This window comes from Convolutriloba macropyga, chromosome 3 (assembly GCF_964194025.1).
Source record: "Convolutriloba macropyga chromosome 3, txConMacr16.3, whole genome shotgun sequence".
In the NCBI taxonomy this organism is placed as follows: domain Eukaryota; kingdom Metazoa; phylum Xenacoelomorpha; order Acoela; family Convolutidae; genus Convolutriloba; species Convolutriloba macropyga.
In genome coordinates this window covers 15,196,053-15,218,357 of record NC_134470.1, presented here as the reverse complement: position 1 = coordinate 15,218,357, position 22,305 = coordinate 15,196,053, and the positions used below count along the sequence as shown (strand labels likewise).

At 34.8% G+C, this 22,305-nt stretch overlaps 1 protein-coding gene across 13 annotated transcripts in view; it reads left to right on the top strand.

Moving 5' to 3' along the window:
* Positions 1-1,613: 1,613 nt before the first annotated feature.
* The window catches only part of LOC142335983 (uncharacterized), a 174,243-nt gene continuing 153,551 nt past the window's right edge, over positions 1,614-22,305 (top strand). For 12 of the 13 annotated variants that reach the window (XM_075384411.1, XM_075384410.1, XM_075384412.1 and 9 more), the window contains exons 1-7: positions 1,614-1,983; positions 9,112-9,198; positions 9,527-9,614; positions 14,660-14,709; positions 14,815-14,883; positions 17,452-17,712; positions 18,193-18,330. In XM_075384411.1, the coding sequence (XP_075240526.1) occupies positions 1,825-1,983; positions 9,112-9,198; positions 9,527-9,614; positions 14,660-14,709; positions 14,815-14,883; positions 17,452-17,712; positions 18,193-18,330 (852 nt within the window). In that variant the 5' untranslated portion in view covers positions 1,614-1,824. The remainder of the gene's footprint in view (positions 1,984-9,111; positions 9,199-9,526; positions 9,615-14,659; positions 14,710-14,814; positions 14,884-17,451; positions 17,713-18,192; positions 18,331-22,305) is intronic. The other variant, XM_075384413.1, reaches the window with a different exon arrangement.

Sequence of the window (22,305 nt, the reverse complement as noted above, 5' to 3'; positions counted from 1 at the left end):
TGCAATTTTGACATGTACGGCAGTATAAATAGAGCTTGGAAAACTACCGAAAATCAGTTGAAACGCGTTAATTTTGTCTTGTTAAACTGACATACAGTGCGTATTGAAGCACACTTTCTTGAGCGTCAAATTACTTGTTATGGTGTCTTTTTTCTGTAGATCATATTATTAATTGTACAGTTATAACTTAACTTTGACTTGTGAAAAGAGAATTATCATTGATATTCTCAGAACTTTCCTTCTGAGGAACGAAATTCCTAAGTAAGAGGAACTTTGTGCAAAGCATAAAGTCAGTTTCTCTTACTGGCTTTAACGAAGCCTAGCGTAGTTCACTGATTGCGTTAATGATCAATTGAGTGTATTGAAAAGCACAAATTGCGAATTTGGTTAAACTTGTTAACTTTGATTATCGCGCAGAGGTCTCCGAAAATATTGAGACATTGATTATAGAAACATAATGTCCCAGTCAGTTGCTAAGTCAGTTATCTAGTGCTGGACATTTTTGCAATTTCGAATTATAACTGGAGTTATTAACAAAACTCGACAAAAAGTTGATTGTTGCAATTTGAATTGTTTTGTTATTCTAAGAGAAGTTTGTTATACAGCAAAGCTGAGCAATTAGATATCAGGAGTAATGGAGCAACAAGTAATGCAACGGTAATCTACAGTATAGCGGATAATACAGATGAGAAAAGTTAACTGCAAAAACACAATGTCCGGACAGATTTGAAACCGCTGAAACAAACTGGGCGGTGTAAAGTTTTCCTTGACTTTGATAGGAGAGCAGCCGTAACAGTCAGACTATCTAAAATTTCTCCCTCACCAAGTCTTTGTATACTATTTAAAGCAAGATAAGTGAGACTACATCTTTTTTTGGAATAATGGAGGCAAATAAGAGCTACAAAGATATTGCCCGACAAACTGTGTATGTTGTGTCTCCGAGAGATTTCAGAAAGGAAGTCTTTTTTCGAGCAATCGATATTTCAATCGGTTTGGAGTTTGAGAAAAAAGTGAATGGACGTACATTTTGTGACTTTTCTGGCACACTAAAGCCAGGGTTCTAATGGAAGTGCGACACAGAAATTTTTTGAAAAGTGCTCTAAAGGATGTATACTCTTCGCTTGTAAACTACCGGTGGGATCAAAAATAAAATACCGGTCCGAATGTTTTTGGGTACTATTCCCCAGAGTAAATAATGCCCGGTTCTATACCCCACCCTGCTTAGTGGTCATATAAGCGTATAACTTGTACCCCCTGACGCCGGGGGGGGGTAGACAGAATATGGGACTTCTTCTGTCAGGTAGTTGATACCTGTTGATTTTGGTTTGAGATTCCTTGGTGCAATCGGAATAAACAATTTTGTTGCTGACCTATTTTTGTAGCTCAATTTTTTTACAGATCAATTTTTTCAAGCATTTTTAATTCTATGCTTTTTGCTAAGACACTATAAGACGAGCGGGCTTTAGCAACAGCTACGAAACAATACAACTTAGCGATTTGTAGGTTTACTGGCTATCGAGTTTACTGGCTGTATGCTAGTCTTTTCTAGTCTACTGTTCAAATTTTCAGCTACAAATCACACTGTGCTTAGTCAAAATTTTTCATTTTAGATTAAATTTGATTCGATATGAACAGCGCCAACTAGCTACTATCTACCACGTAGTTCTGCTGAATATAAAAGCGCGAAGCTGCTTCTTGTTATTTATCACAAGCAGCTGTGTTGACTCTTAGATGCGATGAATCTGCATTGAAAAGTAACAACAGATTAATACGGAGAAAAATACAATTGTATTATAATAGTACTAACAACTGTTGTTCGCGGTTATGAATGGTCAGTCTGCCAGTCGGAGAAGAAGAGGGGGAATGGATACCGACGAAGATACGCCCAGAAGTGGTGACTCCGGTGGATCGTCAGCCTTGGACGATGAAACTGAAGAGTCATTGATTGCAAAACGAGTGGAGAGATTGGCTAGTTCATTGCAGGTTCGAATATTGTTAAGTGACCGAGTCAACATTTTCAAAAAAATGAAAGCATATATCAGGACATAGAAAGATAATACGTAAAAGCCAAGATTTTTTTAGCTGTTTTGCATTCGGTGGCTCATCGTAATAGTAGTTAGTCTTCTCATACTCATTATTCCCTCCAAATTTCTGCCATTCAGAAAATAGAAAAAAATTGAGCCACTCAATATTTTGATCCCCTCCAGTCCCCATTACAAGGGCAACAATATTCAGTTTTTGTTAGTTTGTTAAAAATTGCGGCCGTCATCTTAGCCGGCTATTATTGCGCGCCTAAAATTTGCTTCGCTTTACCTCAGTTTACCGCCATTTCAACCTTTTGATAATGCAAGCAGTTTTCTAGCATAAACAAGGGGAATCGGTAATATGAATTTGAAAATAATTTTTCGACCCGCTCACTCTAAAGTTTGGCTTGATTGTGTACCTAATGGAGAGGAAAGAGGAAATTTGGAGTCTAAAATAATAACAAGGGTATACCAGTGAAGTTTTCATTTTATCTGAATTGTGGAAATTGAACTCGTCAAAACGTTTGGATTGCAGGTTCTCAAAAAATCTTTTTCATTAAGTAAACACATAATTTTGCTAGTAAAAATTTAGCACATAAATTCATTTTTTTAGCGGTAGAAGCACTCGTAGACTTCTTGGCGTGTTATCAGATGGTCTTAAATAGTCCAGGAAATAACAGGCATTGAAAAAAACCCAGCCAACACAATGGTTACATTTGAGTTAACCAAATGCGCGTTTGAAGAAAAGTATTTGATAGTCAACAAGCCATAAACCAAAATAGAAAAAGATATAAAAACGATGTTTTCGAAGTTTTTGTGATAGTTATAGTTGACTGACTCATTATAGGTTTATTAAGTTGAATTAAGGGAAATTAAAGATAAATTTAGAGGAAACTAGAACTCATTCGATTTTAATAAAAAAAACATAGCGCGAAAATTTCTAAACTATTATAAAGATATCAAGTCAGTTTTGCTACAATAGAGAGATGCAGAGGACTTTCGTTGACATGGCTATGTGACTGGACTACAAAAAACTACAATAACTAAAAACTACAAAACTCGAAAATGAATGAAAATTTTTATAAAACATAGTGATGATGTCGTAGAAACAGCAACTTATCATTTGTATTATTTGCGAACATTGAATAGCTGATTATGTCTCAGTGGAAATCCAGTGATAACAGTTGTTATGCAGACTAAGGGATAAGGTACACCAAAAAGAACAGTAAATAAGGGCAAGATTTTTAATTCTCTTTTGTTTTTATCGAAAACTATTTTTGTTAAAAAATTAATTAAGTTTGTTTCTGCCTTTTTGGAAAGACATCGAGACGTGCATTTATTCAGACTAATCTGTACACAACAAAAGAAAAAAATAAGGGAAACTGCGAGACAAGGGCAAAATTCACAAACATTTCGTGAGACTACGTTCAGTTTAATTCAAAAACAAAATTATCAACTAGATACAAAAATGGGTCTTTTTAGAACTTGCTAGAAAACTGAGCAGTTCACTAATAAATAGACAGATAGCGTAACAGTAATAAAGGAGAAGCTGCCCATTGATTTTTGACATCCGAATGAGAAAAATTCAAATTTGAACTGTCATTTTTTTGCCTTCTTTTGGCATTGAGTTGTTGACAAAAGTTAGCAGACCTTATAAAAAATACGGCGCTACATTTCAACCCAAACTATTAATTACTAATAATAATTAGACAGGTTCTGAAGTTCAGTCCAATCAGGTAAATAATGCAATGAATCTAATGTCATCTACAAAGAAACAGCTTTTGATAGCCGACAAAGCATATGATCCTAGACAACCAAAAATGCTATAAAGAAATAGAAAAGTATTGGTGTTAACTTTATCACAACAAGTTATGAGATGGAAAAATTCACGCTACACATTCTCAAAAGGATTATAATAACTTTGCTACAAACGATGCGACACATGGAAACGAAAAAGAAAAAGGACATTTGGCAAATATTGAATGATTTTGAAGAAAGATTTTGACTTCCAAGTTATAAAAACTCAGAAAGAACAAATATTCCTCACTTCTTTACCTTTGATTTTAAAGACCAGCCAACATCGTTTATAATCACCAATAACCGACAAAAAATATATTGTGGCAAGTAAAGAACAATTAATTAAGTATAAAAATAACTAAATTTGAGAAAATAAATGTCTGGGTCAATGGGTTCCGCTGCAATCTGGCTCTACTTAAACATTATTTCATTTTAGTGGGTTTAATGGGGTCTTTTTTTGAAACTGGAACGTCAAGTATTGGTAATAATTTCTGGTAAAATTTTGCAGTATGTTCTTTATTCTTTTGATGCTATAGCGTCGTGGTCAAAAATACTATTTAGTCAAAACTAAATCCAGTTAGCCGTTTAATTTTTTCGAAAACAAGATACAGTAACTGATATTGACGAAATTGACTTAGAAGTCGACAAAAAGAACCTCAAAAAGGTATTAAAATTCACAGCTTCATCAAAACTTATATTTTTGACAAAAATATAATTTGCTATCAGTTGAAACATTGCAAATAATCAATTTGTTTGCTTCTAGATGCTAAGTGAAGCTGCCATTGATAGAGTTGGCGTCAAAGCAACGAAAAAATCAGGTTAAAATTCAAAAATTGCCAGATGATGATACGTGTTAAGGCCATAAAATTCATCATTGGCTTTGATTTGAAAACTTGTGTTGATTAGATTAGGCCTAATTATGATGTCAATGGGACATGTCAAAACTTAGACTAAAGGACGAGACGACAAAGTACAAGGAATACCTAAAAGATTCCAAAGTTCTAGATTTTATTATAATTAAAAACGTAGTTTAAAAAATATTTGAGAGTTTGATTCAGATAATAGCTTTTACGCACCATTAGAACAATTATTTTGGTATCCCAAGCACTAAAAAAACTGAAAAAAGAAGGGGGAAAAAGAACAAGGTTTTTCAAACGTGATGAAGAGTATTTTCTATTAAGGAAAATTTGGTTGTACACCAATTCCTCACTTTTCTTCAAAGAGCACTAGCAAAGAAATCAAAACTAAATATATTTAGATTATTGCTTTCGTTACTACTTAGGATTGAATAAATACTATTTCAATTTGTTTTCTCATTGATTGGAAAAATTGTAAGTAGATCTTGAAAAACATAGCAGTCCTGACAGGAAGTCCTTAAAAGCAGTCCAAACAAAATTCTATCAAAATTCCCGACCTGACTAGCAGCCCAATTGAACATTAAGGTCTAAGCGGTCAGTAAAACATTTTATGGAAGTGTATCGATGTTAATTTATTCGTTCTGGTTAAACATTGATTTGAATTATTGAAATCGAGTGTAGTTTTTATTCGAGAGTACTCTATTAGAATGCGGAAGTAGAAGTGCCGTTAAATTGCTTAGGAAGTTATGTCGGCAGGTGTGACGTCTAGAGTTTCGGCTAATTTGAAAAAAAATGTCGAATACTAATTTGGTGCCATTTTTAATGATAAGTACTGAATGTTCAAAAATTCATGTAAAAACTATTCTAAAAAAGTGGATCAAACAATTCAGCAAACCACTTCTCTAAAATTAAAAGAAAAACACTTTCGTTGACATATTTATCATATTTTAGCGAAATTGATTAAAGTTTCAGCCGAAATTATCAAAAAACGACAAAACACGGGAAATGACCTGCTTATTCACAAAAGTTTAACCTCGATAAGTGCTCGAAAAAAAGCGGAAATCACAGAAAATTTTAGAAAAGATTATTATAGCTGCGAAGCTGTAAGCTGAGCGTAGCTATATTGCGGTGCTCTTGGTTTTTACGACTCGAAGAGGAGTATTGGTTTTCTCTCGGTTTTTTTTTTACAGGAAGTAGATTTGTTCACGCGGCATTTTGACCTAAAAGCGAAAGTGAGAAAAGCTGTCTTGGTGAACAAATTTTCGCTAAGCGAGAGAAGTTTTTTGATCATGCGCTGTGTTTAGTGAATGACTTTTTGACTTTGAAAAGTAGTTTTTGACTGAATGGCATATATAGATAACCGTTTTTAGCCGTTTTTTCGTCTAAGTGGCCAATTTTTTTTGCTTGTAATTTGGTTTTTTTAGAAATAATTTTTATTCGATACTATATTGAAATGCCAACATCGGAGATTGATGCCAGAGTGTTTTGCAGAGCCTGAATATGAGTTTCAATTTGAAAATTGGCACATATTTTTTGATTTTTTAGTTAATTTTTGACTTTTTTCTATTAATTTCTTCATTCTTAGATTTTTTAACCGTCTTTTTGTCAAAAATCAGTTCATTTGGCAACTTCCCTTTGATAATTCATATACTTAACGCCTCTCTCTACCTCGGTGTATTTTTGCTTTATAAAATTGTACATATGCTAATCCGATTTTGGTAGTTTTTCCCGATTTTTGACAGTTTTTTGTTTGTATTCTGATTGTAATTACTAGAAATAGTCTTTTTGGTGCTACATGAGGGACATTAATTGCGTTTTAATAAACATTCAATCATTTTTTGGAGTTCAGTTTTTGAAAAACAGTTGAAGCTTTTTCGTAAATGCAGTCTTAAAAGTTTTTTGATAATTTTTTTTTGCAAAATGTTTCAATGTTTTATATTTTTGCGTTCTGCTTTTTCCTATTTTTTTGTTCTCTTCAGGAGGATACATTTTTGTATCGGATGACTAGTTATCTTTTCTAGGTCTCGAATGTTGAGCAGTGAACTGTATTTGTTTTTCTTGATTTTTTAATTTGATTTTTAACTTTTTAAAAAACAAGAGTGCCTTTTTGTTACGGTGTTCCTTACATTGTGCCCATATTCTTAAAATTCTAGTTAGTATCATTTTAGCTTTGTCCTGGCACCTATTTTTATATTTGGTATATTGATTTTTTCAGCTTCCATTTTTCATGAAAGCAGTATTAAAAGTTTTTTGACCTTTTTCTTTAAAATATTTAATGTTTCGTATGTTTGATATCTGGTTTTTCTTATTTTTTTGTTCACTTCAGGAGGATAGATCTTTATATTGGACGACTAGTTATCTTTTCTATGTCTCTAATGCTGAACAATGAAATGTATTCGTTTTTCTTGAATTTTGTTTTTTTTTTATTTTTGACTTTCAAAAATCAAGAGTGTGTTTTTATTACGGTGTTCTTCATATTGTGTCCATGTTCTTATCATTCTAGTTAGTATCATTTTAGTTTGTCCTGGCAGCTTTTTATGGCACATTTATTTTTGGTTGTTTCAGTTGTTAAAAAATTGAATGATTTCAGCATTTTCTTAGATTTTCGTCATTTCTTTGTTTGCAATTGATTTCATTCAACACAAGGCAGTACTGAGAGTTTGCTAGCCAGCTTTTTCCAAAAGCTATACTTAATACTATCTACTGCAACTTCCTTCCGGCCTTGGTGTTAATTTAAACGATTTTTTGCCTTTGAACATTTTTCTGCTGCTTGTCTTTTCTCTGATTATTTTAATTTTTGAATTAGTTTTAAATCATGTTGTCTAGCATATGCAGAACAAGGGAGAAGTATGTGCCGTTTTTTGTTTTAATTGCAGTGATTAGAACTGTAATTATAGTGGTTTTCTGATTCTTAAATTTGAGTATTCTTTTTTATTTTAAAAAAAATATTTAACTTAGTTTCTAAGATTGTTATCTGCCGTTTGCTTTTCTGATCTTTTTGAGATCAGAATCATGTATTATTTGAGGGCAATTGATAGCCCTTTCAGCTGTTTTAGGCCATCAGTATTTTGACCTGCTTATCTATTTCGGATTTTTTAACGTTATCAAACATTTTCAACAAGTTTTGCTGCATTTTTTTCTTGGTGACATTGGTTTAAGTTTCACCAATTTTTAGATCAGACCAGGGGAGGTAATGAGTTAAAGGTTGAATTCAAATGGTAATTGCTTCAGCTGCAATTAGGGTTTTGTTTGTGAGGTTTTGCGGCTTCGAGTCGCTTCCGGAATTCTTCCGGCTATGTTTTTGTTTCGTCGTCTGACGCTTTATTTTCGTTTTACATTTGTTCTAGAACATTCTGCCTCGTCACTGCTTAAATGGCTTTTTCGCGCTTGATTTCACGCTTTCTGCGTGACCTAAATTGCGGTTATTCAGAAACAGAATCTGTTCCTAAAACAAAGTTGATTGTAAGAAAACAGATTGTATGGTCCGACAGCCTAGTGGTTAAGGCGACTGGCTGTTAATCCGGAGCTCGACGGTTCGAGACGCGACAGGGAAACTTTTTTTGCACCCAAAAACAACCTCCTTTGAAATAAACTTGTAAGTTTTATAGGCGGCGGCGATAACTTATCAACTCACTTCTGTATCTTTTTCCATCTGTATTTTACGGCACGCAAGTCTATTTCGCAGCTATTCCGGCAATCTGCCGGCTATGTTTTATAATCTACGCTTGATGGGCTTTCTAATAATAACACTCGTCTTTTTACGTCAAATTGAACGCCCAATTTTGACTGCAAAAAAAACATAATTTCTCACCACTAAGTGGGTTCAAAATAATAAAATCATTCGCGGTTAGTCTAAGTTAGCCAGGTCTTATGTTTATTGGCATTGATACAAATCCCTGTAAGCTCTCAAAGAAACGGGAGTATACCTACTACGAAATTCAACCAAATTAGCTGGCACTTTAATTCGAAAAGCAATCAATTCATTCTGTTCTTGTTTTAATCCCGATCGTAGGTATAGAAATCATGTGTGGAGGTTTCGGCCATCTGATGGGTTTGTTTTTATTCACAAGGTGCCCATGGATATTGGTTTCCAACAATCCTAAAGGGTTTATTGACTGTTTATTTTAATGTAAATACTGATGAGTTTCGAGCTACTTAGCCAAAGTTTAATACGCTGAATTATAAAGCTTTATTCGTGAGTGGTACTTCCTTGTAAAGGCTGATTCAAAAGGCTGAGATCACCGATAAAGTCAGGTTAAAAACTCTGTGGTTAAAACAGCCTCAAATACTGCTGAAGGTCCGTCGTATAGACATGCGATAATGTCAATCGGATTCCCAGAAGAAGTTGAAAATTTTCCCTGTGGTAGAGATCCGATTAAGTTAATGTGTAAAACTAGTTGGTTTCACCATAAACATTAATGCATGCTTTACAGGACACTGGGAAGAATCTTCGTAATGTCAGTGGGATGCTGGAAGAGTTCAAGGAGCGCGATCAAGACAGAGGAGTCGCGATTGATCATGTAAGTTGTTAGAGATGGGATGTTACTGTCACATTTTGAAGTTGTCAGAGCTTGTAGTTTGAACTAATCTCAAAAAAATATGTAAGCTCTCTTGGAAAAATGATTTCGATTGTGGCAATTATTTTTCTGCACCTATTCATATAAAAACCAAAAGAAACGAAAGAAAAATGGTCGGTTAAATAGGCTTTGAAAGTAGCCAGTTTGACCTAAAGATTCATTTTTACGATTTATTTCATTTTATTACGAAGTTTTCAAATAAGAAAATTTTTGGTTTGTTAGTGTACTGCATGCGTTGTTGAATCAAATTGAGAATTTTTATGGTTTATAGTTGAGACGTGAGCTGCAGCAGTCGACAGATTTGTTGCGAGAGGAAAGACGAAGATCAATCAAGGAGCGAGAGCGTGGAAGAAATACAGGTGAGTGAATTGGTCTAGTTTGGAATATTCATTCTTGTTCTTTTTAAATTGTCATATGTTCATTTTTCCTCCCCTCGTGAACAAAAATCTTGTTACCATTGCAAAAAAAACTAATGCGTTTTCATTTTATTTAGGAAATGAAACCTAAATAGAAAACTTTGAAAGAGAACAGTAGATAGTTTTTGATTTTGAACATAAAATTTGATAGGTTTAATCAAGGGAATAATTTTCCTTTTTTAAATATAGACAGAATTTAAATTAAGCTCACACAACCTTCAACTATTTTGAAACAAATAAGGAATAAATTTTGTAATTTTGAAATGCTTTTATTCTAACGTAATACATAGTCTCCAAGTTTTCTTAGCATCGAAAATAATTCTAGCAGAGAAGGTTCTGGTTGCTCAGCTCAAAATAATATTGTATGGCTTTAGTTGATCTGGAATGAAATTTGAAGCAATTATTGTAGAAGTGCGCGTGAAATGCAATAGCACTCATACCAGAAATTTAGGAGAACGCGTCGACAATAAGCATTGAAAACTAACAAAGAGGCTCGGTAATGTGCGATTGCACATAAGGTTCCGACCCCGCTCATCCACAATTTTTGCATAATTGTCTACCATATGAGAAACAGATAGAAAACCCAAAAATTCAAGTATTTTAAAAAAGTTGATGTATGAACAAAAAGATAGCGTCCAAAGCAAATATCTCAGTGGAGTGAAAAATGACGCATTAGATTGATGGGATCATCCATTATTAAGAAAGCGAGTCAAGACGAACAGCAAAATCAAACAACAACAACAAACATTAATCACATCCAAAACTTCATGTCCATTTTAAAAGACAACCTAATAACAAAGTCAAAATAGCGTCAGATAAAACTGAAACTAACTTGCAGTTCACTAGAAAATATATGGGACCAGTCCATAATAAGGATCGGTAACAATTAGACAAAAAAACAATAAAGTAAAAACTTTTCGCTTATATTTTTTAAAAGAAATTAATTTCAAAGTAATGAAAACCGTTAGAATTCAACAGAAAATATCCCAGAAGTTTACGATTGCCTATGCTTCTTTAGAAGGGCCTTAGGAGCTGTCATTATTAAATTTTTATGTGGCTTCAAAAAGAACAAATTGGCAACAAACAAAAATCCAATTAAAACTTCCCAGAAAACGCTGTCGAAACCTCGAGCCATATTTTGCCCCTAGAGTATGTTTGATTGCGTCTTCTTTGAAAACCGACATTCTATTATGTAACCTCTCATTAATGAGACTACGTAACAAGTAGACAAAATGAAAAAGGGCAAAATTAAGTAATACTTGTTTTTTTTTCGAATAAATTATTTTCAAAGACATGAAAGCCATTAATTACAAAATGAAATGAAAAATAGGTTCGTTTATTCTTCCAAAGGAAGCTCCTGAGACCTGCAATTATCCAGAATGTGTCCTAGGTCTACAAAAGAACGTTAACTATGACAAAAATCAAAAATTAATTTATTTTTGTGAAAAAACCGTGTCGATGCCAGTAAACTCATAACGAATTCTTTATTAGATTTTGCTACCTTAATACCGTGTGACACCTTCCACTGATACCAATGATGTCATATATGACCTGTATTTGACGAGACTAGGCAACAATTAGACAATAGGAAGAACAAAATTGCAAAGTTAAATTGAGTTTTTCGTTTTTGAAAACACTTGTCTTCAGTCATGAAAGCCATTAGCTATCTACTAATATCAGAATATCGGCTCGTCTATTTTTCCATAAAAGCCAATGGAATCTGTCATTATACAGAAAATTTCATAAGACTAAAAAGACAGTAAAAACTACAGTTAAAGACAAAATTTAAAAAATTCAAATTTATTCTTCAGGAAAGTGGTGTCGAAGCCGTCAAAAGCATAATCTATATTTTTAAAGATATTGATATGTTCAATTGTGCCTTATTTTGAACGCCAATGATGTGATATGTGAACTTTCAATAATGTGATAATGTTACGAAACGAGAAAACCGGAAAAATGGGCAAATGTCTAAAAATAAAAAAAATTAAGCCAGAAAACCGGTAGTACCAAGGTCAGAAAACAAAAATTTGAGTCTTAAAACCGCTATTAAGAATAAATTTTAATTTAATAATTAAAAGAAGCATTCGTTCTTTGCTGACACTAAGCTAAAAGTCGGCCAAATTAAGATAAAAGTAGAGGCAAAGTTCAATAAGCTATTACTTATTTAAAAATCAAATGTTTTTCAAAGTCAAAACGAGCGTAAGCTTCAATTAAAAGTAGATACATTAATTTTGAGCTGCTTAAGAAGCCAACTGGTCCTTCCACTAGTGAGCTTTTATTTGAAATGTTGTGTTTTTAATTAATAAAAAAGATAGATTTCTTTTAAAAAAAAAGACCGACTGATTACAATCCAAATTGTTTTTGGATAGTAAAAATCCAAGATTGGTCCAAAACTAGCCCTGCTTTTCGTCCAATGGGAAAACCCAATATTTCGATTGTTTTGGTTCTAGATATTTTGGTAGTTAAAAAATCAAAACTAAATACCGCGTTTTTGATAGTCAACGAGTAAATTTATCAAAAAAGGCAAAATTTTAATTAAAGAGCACTCTCAATGGAAGTTGAATTAGTAAGAGTCCCTTTTGAGTCTACAAAGATTGTGTTAGTCGTTTTTGTGTGTACTTCCCGCAAATTTAATCAAAGTGGACTAAAGAGGCTTTTTTCTTGCTATTTTTGATGAAAAAGGCTGAATTTTGAAATATTTAGCCAAAATGTTTGCCAAGAAAATTAATAATAGTCAATAATACTTTTGTGTCTTTAAAAATGAAATCAACAACACTATTTCCAAAATCTAAAACAAATTTTAGCAAAATTGACGAAATTTTAAGCAAAAATTCCGGAAAATGTGAATGAAAATAACGCAAATCGGTCTGACATTCACAAAAATTTAAACATCGATAACTCGCTCTAGAAAACGAAACTCAAGAAAATCTTTTTATTTCCATATTCTACGCTGGACGGGCTTTTTAACGATGCCACTCACAACTCTTGACGATGAATATATCGATCGGTGAAAATTAACTGAAAAAAACCCATTTGAGTATATGGTCCCCCCCCCCCCTCAAGAGGAGTCGGAACAATACAATTTTTCAAAATTTTAATTTTCTTGAAAAGAATAAATGTGATGTAAATAAGCCACAAAAATTATGTTTACTTTGTCAAGACTTTTCTCTTGCATCTCAAAACAATAATAAAATTTGACAGCTGGTACATCAACTGACAACAGCAGAGAAGAAACTCTTCTCACCACCAAGACAAAATAAAATGCTAATCATAAAACTAAGACTCCGGTTTTTACATTAGGTCTTAAAATCGAAATTCAAACACTTAATATTCTAGCAAAATCAACTAATGATCATCTAGCGTGGGTGACCTATATTGTATTAAATTTAGAGTTAACAATCATATTAAGTTTAACAAGAGTGAAAAATTGTTTTGCTTACTGAATTAAGACCGGTAGGCCCTTTAAGTTTGACACGAAACGTACAAAATTGCATTAATTAAAGAACTGCTTACCGGCATAAGTCAACAAAAAATTACTGATTGATTTCGCCCTTGACCAAATGGCTGTAAAAACAAAGAAGACGAATAGAAAAACAACACGACAAGTCGTCAAGTACTATTCAAGGAAACAAATGGCTAAAGATCTGACTCAACATTTTGGAGTAACAATAGCCTTAAATAGTTGACTAATCCTATAACTTACATACGCAAATATAAACTGAAATAAAAAAATGTGAAAAAATTTTTCCCAAATATTATCGGTATCAATATCGTACACACCAAAAGCAAGATATGAAACAAGTTTTTACTCTACCTGCGTTCAGAATGTATTTTTCTCACTATGCTTGCACCATGCCTTCGAAAAAGAACGAAAGACAAGGTACATCAAAATGACGTGAATTAATAACAGGACTACTAGGTGTCAAGGTAGCAAAAAGCGGTAAAAACGAAAGTTTTAAAAATCAACTTATTTGAAAATATATAAATTCAAAATCAAGAACACAAAATTCAGACCAATTTTTACCTCCATGTAAAGAATAGAATTGATAACTGAAAATGTTTTTAGGTTAAGCTATTACACAATCTAACACAAACAAGGGCAAAAAACAAAATTTTTACTAAATTTAAGAAAATATTTTGCGACTAAGCCACAAACCATAAACTGTAATTGGAAACGGTAATTTAGATAATTTATCCCTCCATAGAACGCCATTGGGACTAGCCATTTTTTGGATTAAACCACAAGGTACAAAAAACAAATTTCAAAAAATAAACAAAAATAAATTTGTGTTTTCTCATGAATATTGTGATTAAACCATCATAAACATCATGAACTATTATCAGTATAAAGTATTTTTAAAGTTCATCTTCAACATTTCATTGTATTTATAGGGCCTCATTAGAAAGGCAATGGGACCTGTTATTGATGAGACTAAATGATAAGACAACAGACATTGGCAAAAGAAGGATTCTGATTATGAAAATACTTAGTGTTAAAGTCGTAAAAATCCTAAGTTATTAACTGAACACTTCAAAAAATTTGTTTTTGCATAATTTATAAACTGCTAGACCTGTAATTAATGAGACTGAGCAAGAATACCATAAAAAGCACAAAAAACGGGCAAAACTCAAATTAACCGATATTGCCACGGAGAAGCAACTCACATATATTTCAATGTGCGAATGGTGTTGACATCATAAAAACCATTGCATCTCATTGAGAGATTCAAATAACTGCAAAATGTTTAATTAAAACACGCATCACCTTATTAGCATTGAGGAAAACAAAAGAGAAAAAAATTGCGAAAGCAGGTGTCAAGTTGCCGCAAATGAAAAATCAAAAAATACTGAAATATCAAGAAATTGAGCAAATTTTGGGTGAAATAGTCGAGTTCAGTCGTGATACAGTTCAGTCGCGGTTCAAGATTGTATAACCTACCTTGGACTGTATAAACTAGTGTCCGACTAAATCAACCAATAATTTTCAGGTCAGACTAGAGGACGATCGATGTCGCCTCGCTTCGCCCGAAACGGAATGGTATGTGCTGCTCATATAGTGTTTTATTCGTTTGCAGTTGACTGCATGTATAAATTGCTCATTCACTATTTTCTGTTCGCTTATCTGTTATTCTGTTTCTCACAGACTGCATCATCAGCCCATGCGAATGTCCCATTTGATCATCACCAGATGCGAGCTCGTCCAAACAGATCTGTTAGAATGTTATGTTGCAATCATAGATAGCTGAAACATTTTCTGTAGACTTAGCGTGTGGCTAAATTTATTTGACTGATTTCGCTGCATTTTTTCAATTGCTGCCTATGGGTCTTTTTGCAAATGAGTTTGCAATTGAAACTGTTTGTTATAGATTTTAGTAGTCCGCGTGTTAAAATATATGTTTAATAGCCGCTGTCAGCCTCTCAAGGGCGTTTATTTATGTGCTCGCCTTTTTTGCATTTCAAACAATTTGAATATAATGGCGTTAATTGTATTCGAAAGCTGTCTTTTTTACGACTCGAAGAGAGTATTGGTAGAGTGTCTGTTTTGATCGATAATTTTGTTGGAGTGAATTTGAAACAGGAAGTGAAATGAGTGAAGTGTTTAAGTAAAATTGCTGAAGAAACCTGATAAGCGTAGGGACGAGAGAGTCGTTTTTTGTTCATGTCGATCTTTTGAGAGAGAGAGAGAGCGAGAAAATTAGATGTTTTTAGTTTAATTGTCTTAGTGTTTTTTTAGCAATTTTTTAGCTTAATTGTCTTAGTTTTAATTGTTTTAGTTTGAATTAAATGTTTTAATTTTTTCAGTCAAAAATGTTATCTCAATTATCTAAACTAGAGACCGTTTGGAAGCTTTTTTGAGCATCTGATACGAATATTAAAAACACTTTTAGATTAAGTCTTCAGCTATTTTTAAGCCATTATGCCTTGTTTTGTTTTAAAAGTTTTAAAATTGCTCTTGAACGAAGTTCATAGCAATTATTGTAAACGTGTGTCGTCTTTTTTTACGCAAAATATTTGTTTAAAAAAAGACTTCGAGTGACTTTTACGCCCTTGACTTTTTGCGTTTCGCGTGATCTAAAATTCGATCTCAATCACAATTTTAGGCAGTTGAATTCAATTGGCGGCAATTTAATACTAAAAGTCAACTGAACAGTGCACCGAAACTGGTGCCATTTTTTACTTGTGGTATATGTTAACCTCTAATGTGGTTATTTGAAGCCCACTATTGAACTTCTTAGTCCCATTTAGGCTCCCCTCCCTCCCTCCTCCCCCCGACTGAAGCAGGCTGCAATTGATTAAAGCTCCCACTAGTTGTTCGAGAGCAATTCTTTCGACTTTTAGTCGGTTATGTTTGTTGAAGAAATTTGAGTAAATATTGCGCGTTTTTGTCGGTTGTTATTTTGCCTTTTCACATTTCATGCTTCTTGTTTTTCCATCCTTTCCTAATTAAAAGGTATTCTATGTGTTGATAGTATGAAGTCACACTTGAAAGCTAGACATGGAACTTTTCCCTAACTAATTTTTTTCAGGTTTTTGTTCTTCGTATTTTTAACGTGTTAATTGCTCTCGAACGAAGTTTGTTATAATTATTAATAGCCGCTGTCAGCCTCTTAACGGCTAATTATTGAGGTGTTTTCCTTTTTTAAAATTCGCTTTACGTTTTGATCACGTTTTTTGTTTTACATAAGTCACGATTTTTCACTTTTAACTCCTGACTTACCTCACTCACTATTTCAACTGAATGGATTTTAAATTCTTTTATGAATTGATTTACGCAAGGTAGTGAATGCGGTCAATGCCAAAAAATCAAAAACAGGATAAACCGATAAAGCCCTGTTTCGCTTTACCGTAAGTCACAGTCTGTTCAATATTTTGCATGAATTATTTTTGACTTCTGTACGCTAGATATATTCTTCGCTTATTCTGCTCAAAGCGCTTTAGAATGCAGTTGCTCATGTAGGAGATCTAAAGTGAAGGGATTCATATAAAGAATTCAAGAATAGAAAAATAACGATCCCGTAAAGTCCAATTTTAGAAGCCAGCTGCTTGTTCTTTGAAATTGTAGTTACCATCTGTAATAATTTTTAATTGCCGCACAGCGAGATCTGGGGCTATTGTTGGCCTTCTCTTGGTTTTTATTTATTTCGTCGTCATGATTTTTGTTAAGACCATATGACGTCACAGCCACTTTTTGTTCATTCGTTCATGCAATTTCATCTGAATTGCATGTGCGACGTCATTTTTCGCTCCTAGTGGAGCAAATTTTTTTTCATGCGCGTGATTTAATTTTTGGTCACACTTGACTTACCTCACTCTCAAAAATAACTTCCTCACTTTGAAATTGACTTGTATTTACTTTAATTCAAAGAGATAAGGTCAAATGGGTGTGTGTCACTCTAAATGAAGGCTATTTAAGAGCAGCTGATAGAGGCAGCTATAACCTAAACAGATTCCTAATCATGATATAAAATCTCAGCCTTCAATGAAATCCAATTTTTTGTTCTGTCTTTTTTACTCTTTTTTTTAGACTGCCGATCTGCGAAGCTATTGCGGCTATTTTCTGGCAATCTGTCAGCTATGTTTCTTATTGATGATAGCCGCGGTATCCCCTCATTAAGAAGTGGGAGTATATCTAACTGCGGATTGACATCAAAATAGTTCTTACTTCAAAAATATTTATTCTGCTCTCAGTCTCATTCGGAGTTACGGGTATCAACGGAGGCTATTTTCCGGCAGTTTACCCGCATTGTTTTTTATTATCAGTCAGTGTGTCCCTGTTAAGGTTTCACCGGGTGCCTTTGGATCTCGACGTGCGATGGCTCCTCCGTACAGACAGTACCCAGCATCAGGCTATCCGCTTAACCTTCCAACTGACTTGGCAGGCAATGGTGTGGCAGCACATCTGGACGACTTAGCCCCGCCAAGTGATCGATCGGCCGGTGAAGCTGAAACCCGTCAACTGTTGCAAGAGCTAGTTGAGAATCAGAGAAACCTGATCCAAGCTCACACCCAACCACAGTCGAAGGCAGTGCCTCAACCAAATGTAAGATCATTGAGTTCTATTGACCATATAAAAGTTTGCTAAACAGCTGAACTCATTTCACTCGAAATCACTGATTGAAATTATTCACTGGTTCCCTAAATATTTACTGATTACCTAACTGATTTCTATTCAATATCTGGTGATGGGAGATGGGCTTTTCCACAGACTTATATTAAACGGACCTGTAACGGAACACCTAATTAGGATTTCGAGACATAAACTTTCATAATTTGAGCTGGGTACAAATGCGGAACTCGTTGAATAATAACCGTACGTGCCATGTCATTTACTCAAGCTCTCTGTTTCAGCATATGCGTAAGTTGGAGTATTTTATCCTACACTGCTAGTGGTTTATAGATCATTCTGAAGCTGAGGTGGTGAAGTTAGTTGTCTCTTTTTAAACACCTTCTCTGCATATATCTGATCAATCAATAAAAACGTCTTCTCTCAACGGCTCTAGAATTGCGCTGAATATTTCAGGAGAACGATAGAATATCGCAGTTGGAGAAAATGTTGTCTCAACTGCAGAGTGATATCAGAGATTCGAAAGTGAGTGGTGGCAAAGGTGGTTCTGACAGACGATATGATAACCCAGAGATATCTGACAATTTGAGAAAAGTAAGATAGTTTGTAAACTGTCTGATGATTACGTGCTTTTAAACGAAGTAGCAATCATCTAAGCCCTGTCGTTTCGATTTTTTGTAATGCCAATTTTTCTTCTGACCTTCCCTCTTGAATGAATTTCTCGCGCTGGATGTTTGCGGGTTAAATTGCTCTGTAGATGGTTTAAAGCAGCTTATTTTTATTGGCAGCAGTTTGCTACTGAAAGTCAGAGGGAAACAACGGAGTGCTGAAACTTGATTTCAAAAATTTGGTGTTGTAAAGTTAGCTCCAATAAAAAGCATTTGAAGCCCTTAGCTATTCCCCTCCACCTGCTGAACTTAGTTGGTAGTGTTAATTGCTCTCGAAGAAATGCAATGATTGCAAACTTGTGCGTCTTTTTATGCAGTTTATGAAGTTTTTATGAAGTTTTATGAAGTTTTTCCTTGACCGTTTTTTGACTTTTCGAGTGACTTTTACGCCCTTGTCTTTTTGCGTTTTGCGTGATCTAAAGTTCTTTCTCATTCACAATTTCAAACAGCTAAACTCAATCGGCGGCAATTTAAAACTGAAAGTCAAACGATAAGTGCGCCTAAATTGGTGCTTTTTAATTGCTCTCAAACGAAGTTTGTAGCAATTATATTAGTCCTGTCGGTCTTTTTTAATGCGATTTTTCGCTTGACCGATTTTTCGTCTGACGCTTTTGACTTTTCGTCCTCAAAAACGAGGTAAACAGGTAGCGCCCAGCGGGCATTAAGTGCTCTTAGAGCCTTTCAGCTCTGTTTCAGCTCAAACTGTTTTGGAGACTTATACTTATACTTATGGTGTGAAGGGCGGTTCTTAGAGGTTGAGACACCCCCCCCCCCCCCCCCCTGTTGACCCCCCACCTCCACTATTGCCTTCACCCCCACCGCGCTGTTGCCCCCCAACCCAGTGTTGCCCTCCAATCAGCCCCCCGTGCACCCCCCCCCCCCCCGTGGCTAGCTACTGACGAAGCCAACCGCTCGCCGGTCGTTTGAGAGCAATTCGCCCGACGTTAGTCGGTTATGTTTTTCCACTTTAAATCTTAATAGTGGTATATATTAACCTCTAATGAGGTTATTTGAAGCCCCCTTGTGAAATTTTTAGTCCCAATCAGGCTACACCCCCTCCCCCTACTGAAGCAGGATGCAGTTGATTAGAGCTACCACTAGCAATTCTTCCGACGCTAGTCGGTTATGTAATTTTTTTTGACAGATTTTTGACGAAAAATGATCTTTGTTAATAGCCGCCTGAGCTTCTCCGCCGGCTATAATAGCGCTCCTATTTTAACAATTCAAAGAATTTGAATTGTATTGGGGCGCTGTCTTTTTTTTAAGATCTGTTTACACATTGGAGTAGTGATTTTGGTCACGCCGAAACAGGAAGTGGAGCGAAAAAGCGAGTGGTTTTCCGGCGTGAAACGTTTTCGCTCTAATTTTAAAGTAGAGTGAGAAAATGGCGTCTCGCTAGTGGTTTTTTGTTCACATGCGGGTATTTCACTGATTTTCTGTTTTTTGATTTTTGGATCGAGTTTTTTCGAAATGCTTTTCCCAATCCATTCATAGTTCATTCTAGGCCTAGTTTTTGTTTGAACCAAATTTCCATTTGCTTTTGCTTATTCTTTTTTGTTCACATGCGGCATTTTGGCATTGATTTTCTGTTTTTTTTTTCATTTTTTATCTGATTTTTTAGAAATGGTTTTCCCAATTCACTCATAGTCCGTTCTAGGTCTAGTTGTAGAGTCAATGAAAATTCTTTGAATTGTACCTCAGGACTTGTCCTGCTATGTTTTTTACTTGATTTAATGAAATTGTTTTGCTTTACCTTTGGCATCTTGATCAACATTTTTTCGTGAAATCTTTAGGCTGGTTTTACTCTTCTCTTTTTGTGCTAGAATTGTTTTTAGACATCAGTTGCTCAGCAAAGCAATTTAAGATGAACAGAGTCAGTATGGAAAAACTGAATCAGAAATAGGAACGGGATAAACCCATATTTATAGGAACGGGATAAAGCCCAATTTTAGATGCCCGTTACTCGAAATTTGTTCTTAGTTACCATCTCTTATTGGTATTGATACTAGCCCGGTGCCATCTCACTACGAAACAGGAGGGTGTTCCATTGCGAAATGACATAAAACTAGTTCGCACTTTAAAATTGTATGTAAACAAAATTCATTTTTTTTCATTAGTTTACTTTCATCCCAATTTTGGTTATGGGAATCAACATTGGCTATTTTCCGGCAATCTGCCGGGTATGTTTGTTGCTTATGATTGCTCTCAAACGAAGTTTGTAGAAATTTTATTAATAGTCCTGCTGGTTTAATCCGATTTTTCGTCTGAACCATTTGACTTTTCATCCTCAAAAAAACGGGATAAACAGGTAGCGCCCAGGGGGCAATACGTTCTCTTAGAGCCTTTCAGCTCACTAGTCTCCAAGTATGCGATTCAAATACTATTTTGAAGACATACTTATGGTGTGAAGAGCGGTTCTCAGAGGGTTACTCCCCCCATATTAGCCCCCAAATCCCCACCTCTGCACATCGTTCAGCCCTAAGGGCCCCGTGCAGCCAACCCCCTCCCACCGTTGACCTTATCCACCTCACACTCTTACCCCCGCTGCGCTCACCCCACGCCCCTTCAATTAAGCTTAAGCTAGCCGCACTAAACCGCGGCTGTCTACTGACGAAGGTAACTGGTTTTGTTTTCGCAAGACGTGGTTGGTTATGTTTGTTATTTTTTGGTCTTTCTAAGCAAAATTGTTGCTTTGCTATATTTGCGGTTTTGTTCTAAAACATTGTGTGACTTCTCAAAAGTCTTTTTTGCGCTTCATTTCATTTTGAGCAATTTCACGAGATCTCATTTCGAAATGAAGTTGTCGCTAATTTGAAATCGATAGTTAGTAGTGATTAGAGGTCTCGGGTTCGAACCCCTGAGGTCCGAGTTTCTGCAACCTTAAAAAATTTCTTAATCTACACCCGTAAATTAAATTGCCCCGTCATTTCGATATAAAGCAGACGCCCGACGTTAGTCGGTTTATTTTTAGTTACCGTACAGCGATAGCTGGGGCTAGTATTGGCCTTTCTTGGTTTTTTTTATCCTCAAGATTTTTTTACGACCAAATGAAGTGCGTACGTGACGTCATTTCTCACTCTTAGTTGAGCGAGTTTTTTTGGGTTTTTTTGCGTAATTAAGTTTTCTGTTTTCGCATGATTAAGTTTTCGTGATTTACCTCACTCTCAAAAATGACTTCCTTACTTTGAAATTGACTTTTCTTTACGTTAACTCAAAGAGATAACGTCAAGTGAATGTGTCACTATAAATGAGGTTTATTTGAGAGCAGTTACTAGTGGCAGCAATAACTTGCACAGATTCGTTATCAGAATATAACATGTCATCCTTTCATGAAGAGTAATTTTTTTGTTTATCTTTTTTACTTTTTTGCGGACTGCAGATCTACTAAGCTATTGCGGCTTTTTCCTGGCAATCTTCCATCTATGTTTTACGATTTAGACACTGTTTGTTTTTAAAAAAAATTTTAGTGATTTTTTTTTAGTTTTGCACATTTATACGGGGCTTTTTGTGATTGTTTTTTTTTCTGATTCTTGACCGGTATCATTGTTTCTTTGATGAGGTGTAATAGAAGCTCTGTAATTATTGCCCTGAGTTCCTAGGAGTGGTTTTTACTTTTCAATTACTTCTTTCAAAAAACAATTGTATATTTTTTAATAGCCGCAGTCAGCCTCTCAAACGGCTATTACTTAGAATTTGAATTGTATTGGGGCGCTGTCTTAAGATCTGTTCACACATTTTCATGATTTTTGAAGTCAAATTGGAGTAGTGATTTTGGTCACGCCGAAACAGGAAGTGGAGTGAAAAAGCGACTGGTTTTGCGGCGTGAAATTTTGTAACTCTAATTTTTTTGTAGAATGAGAAAACGCTGTTTGAACAAAAATTCACTTTCTCGCTAGTTTTT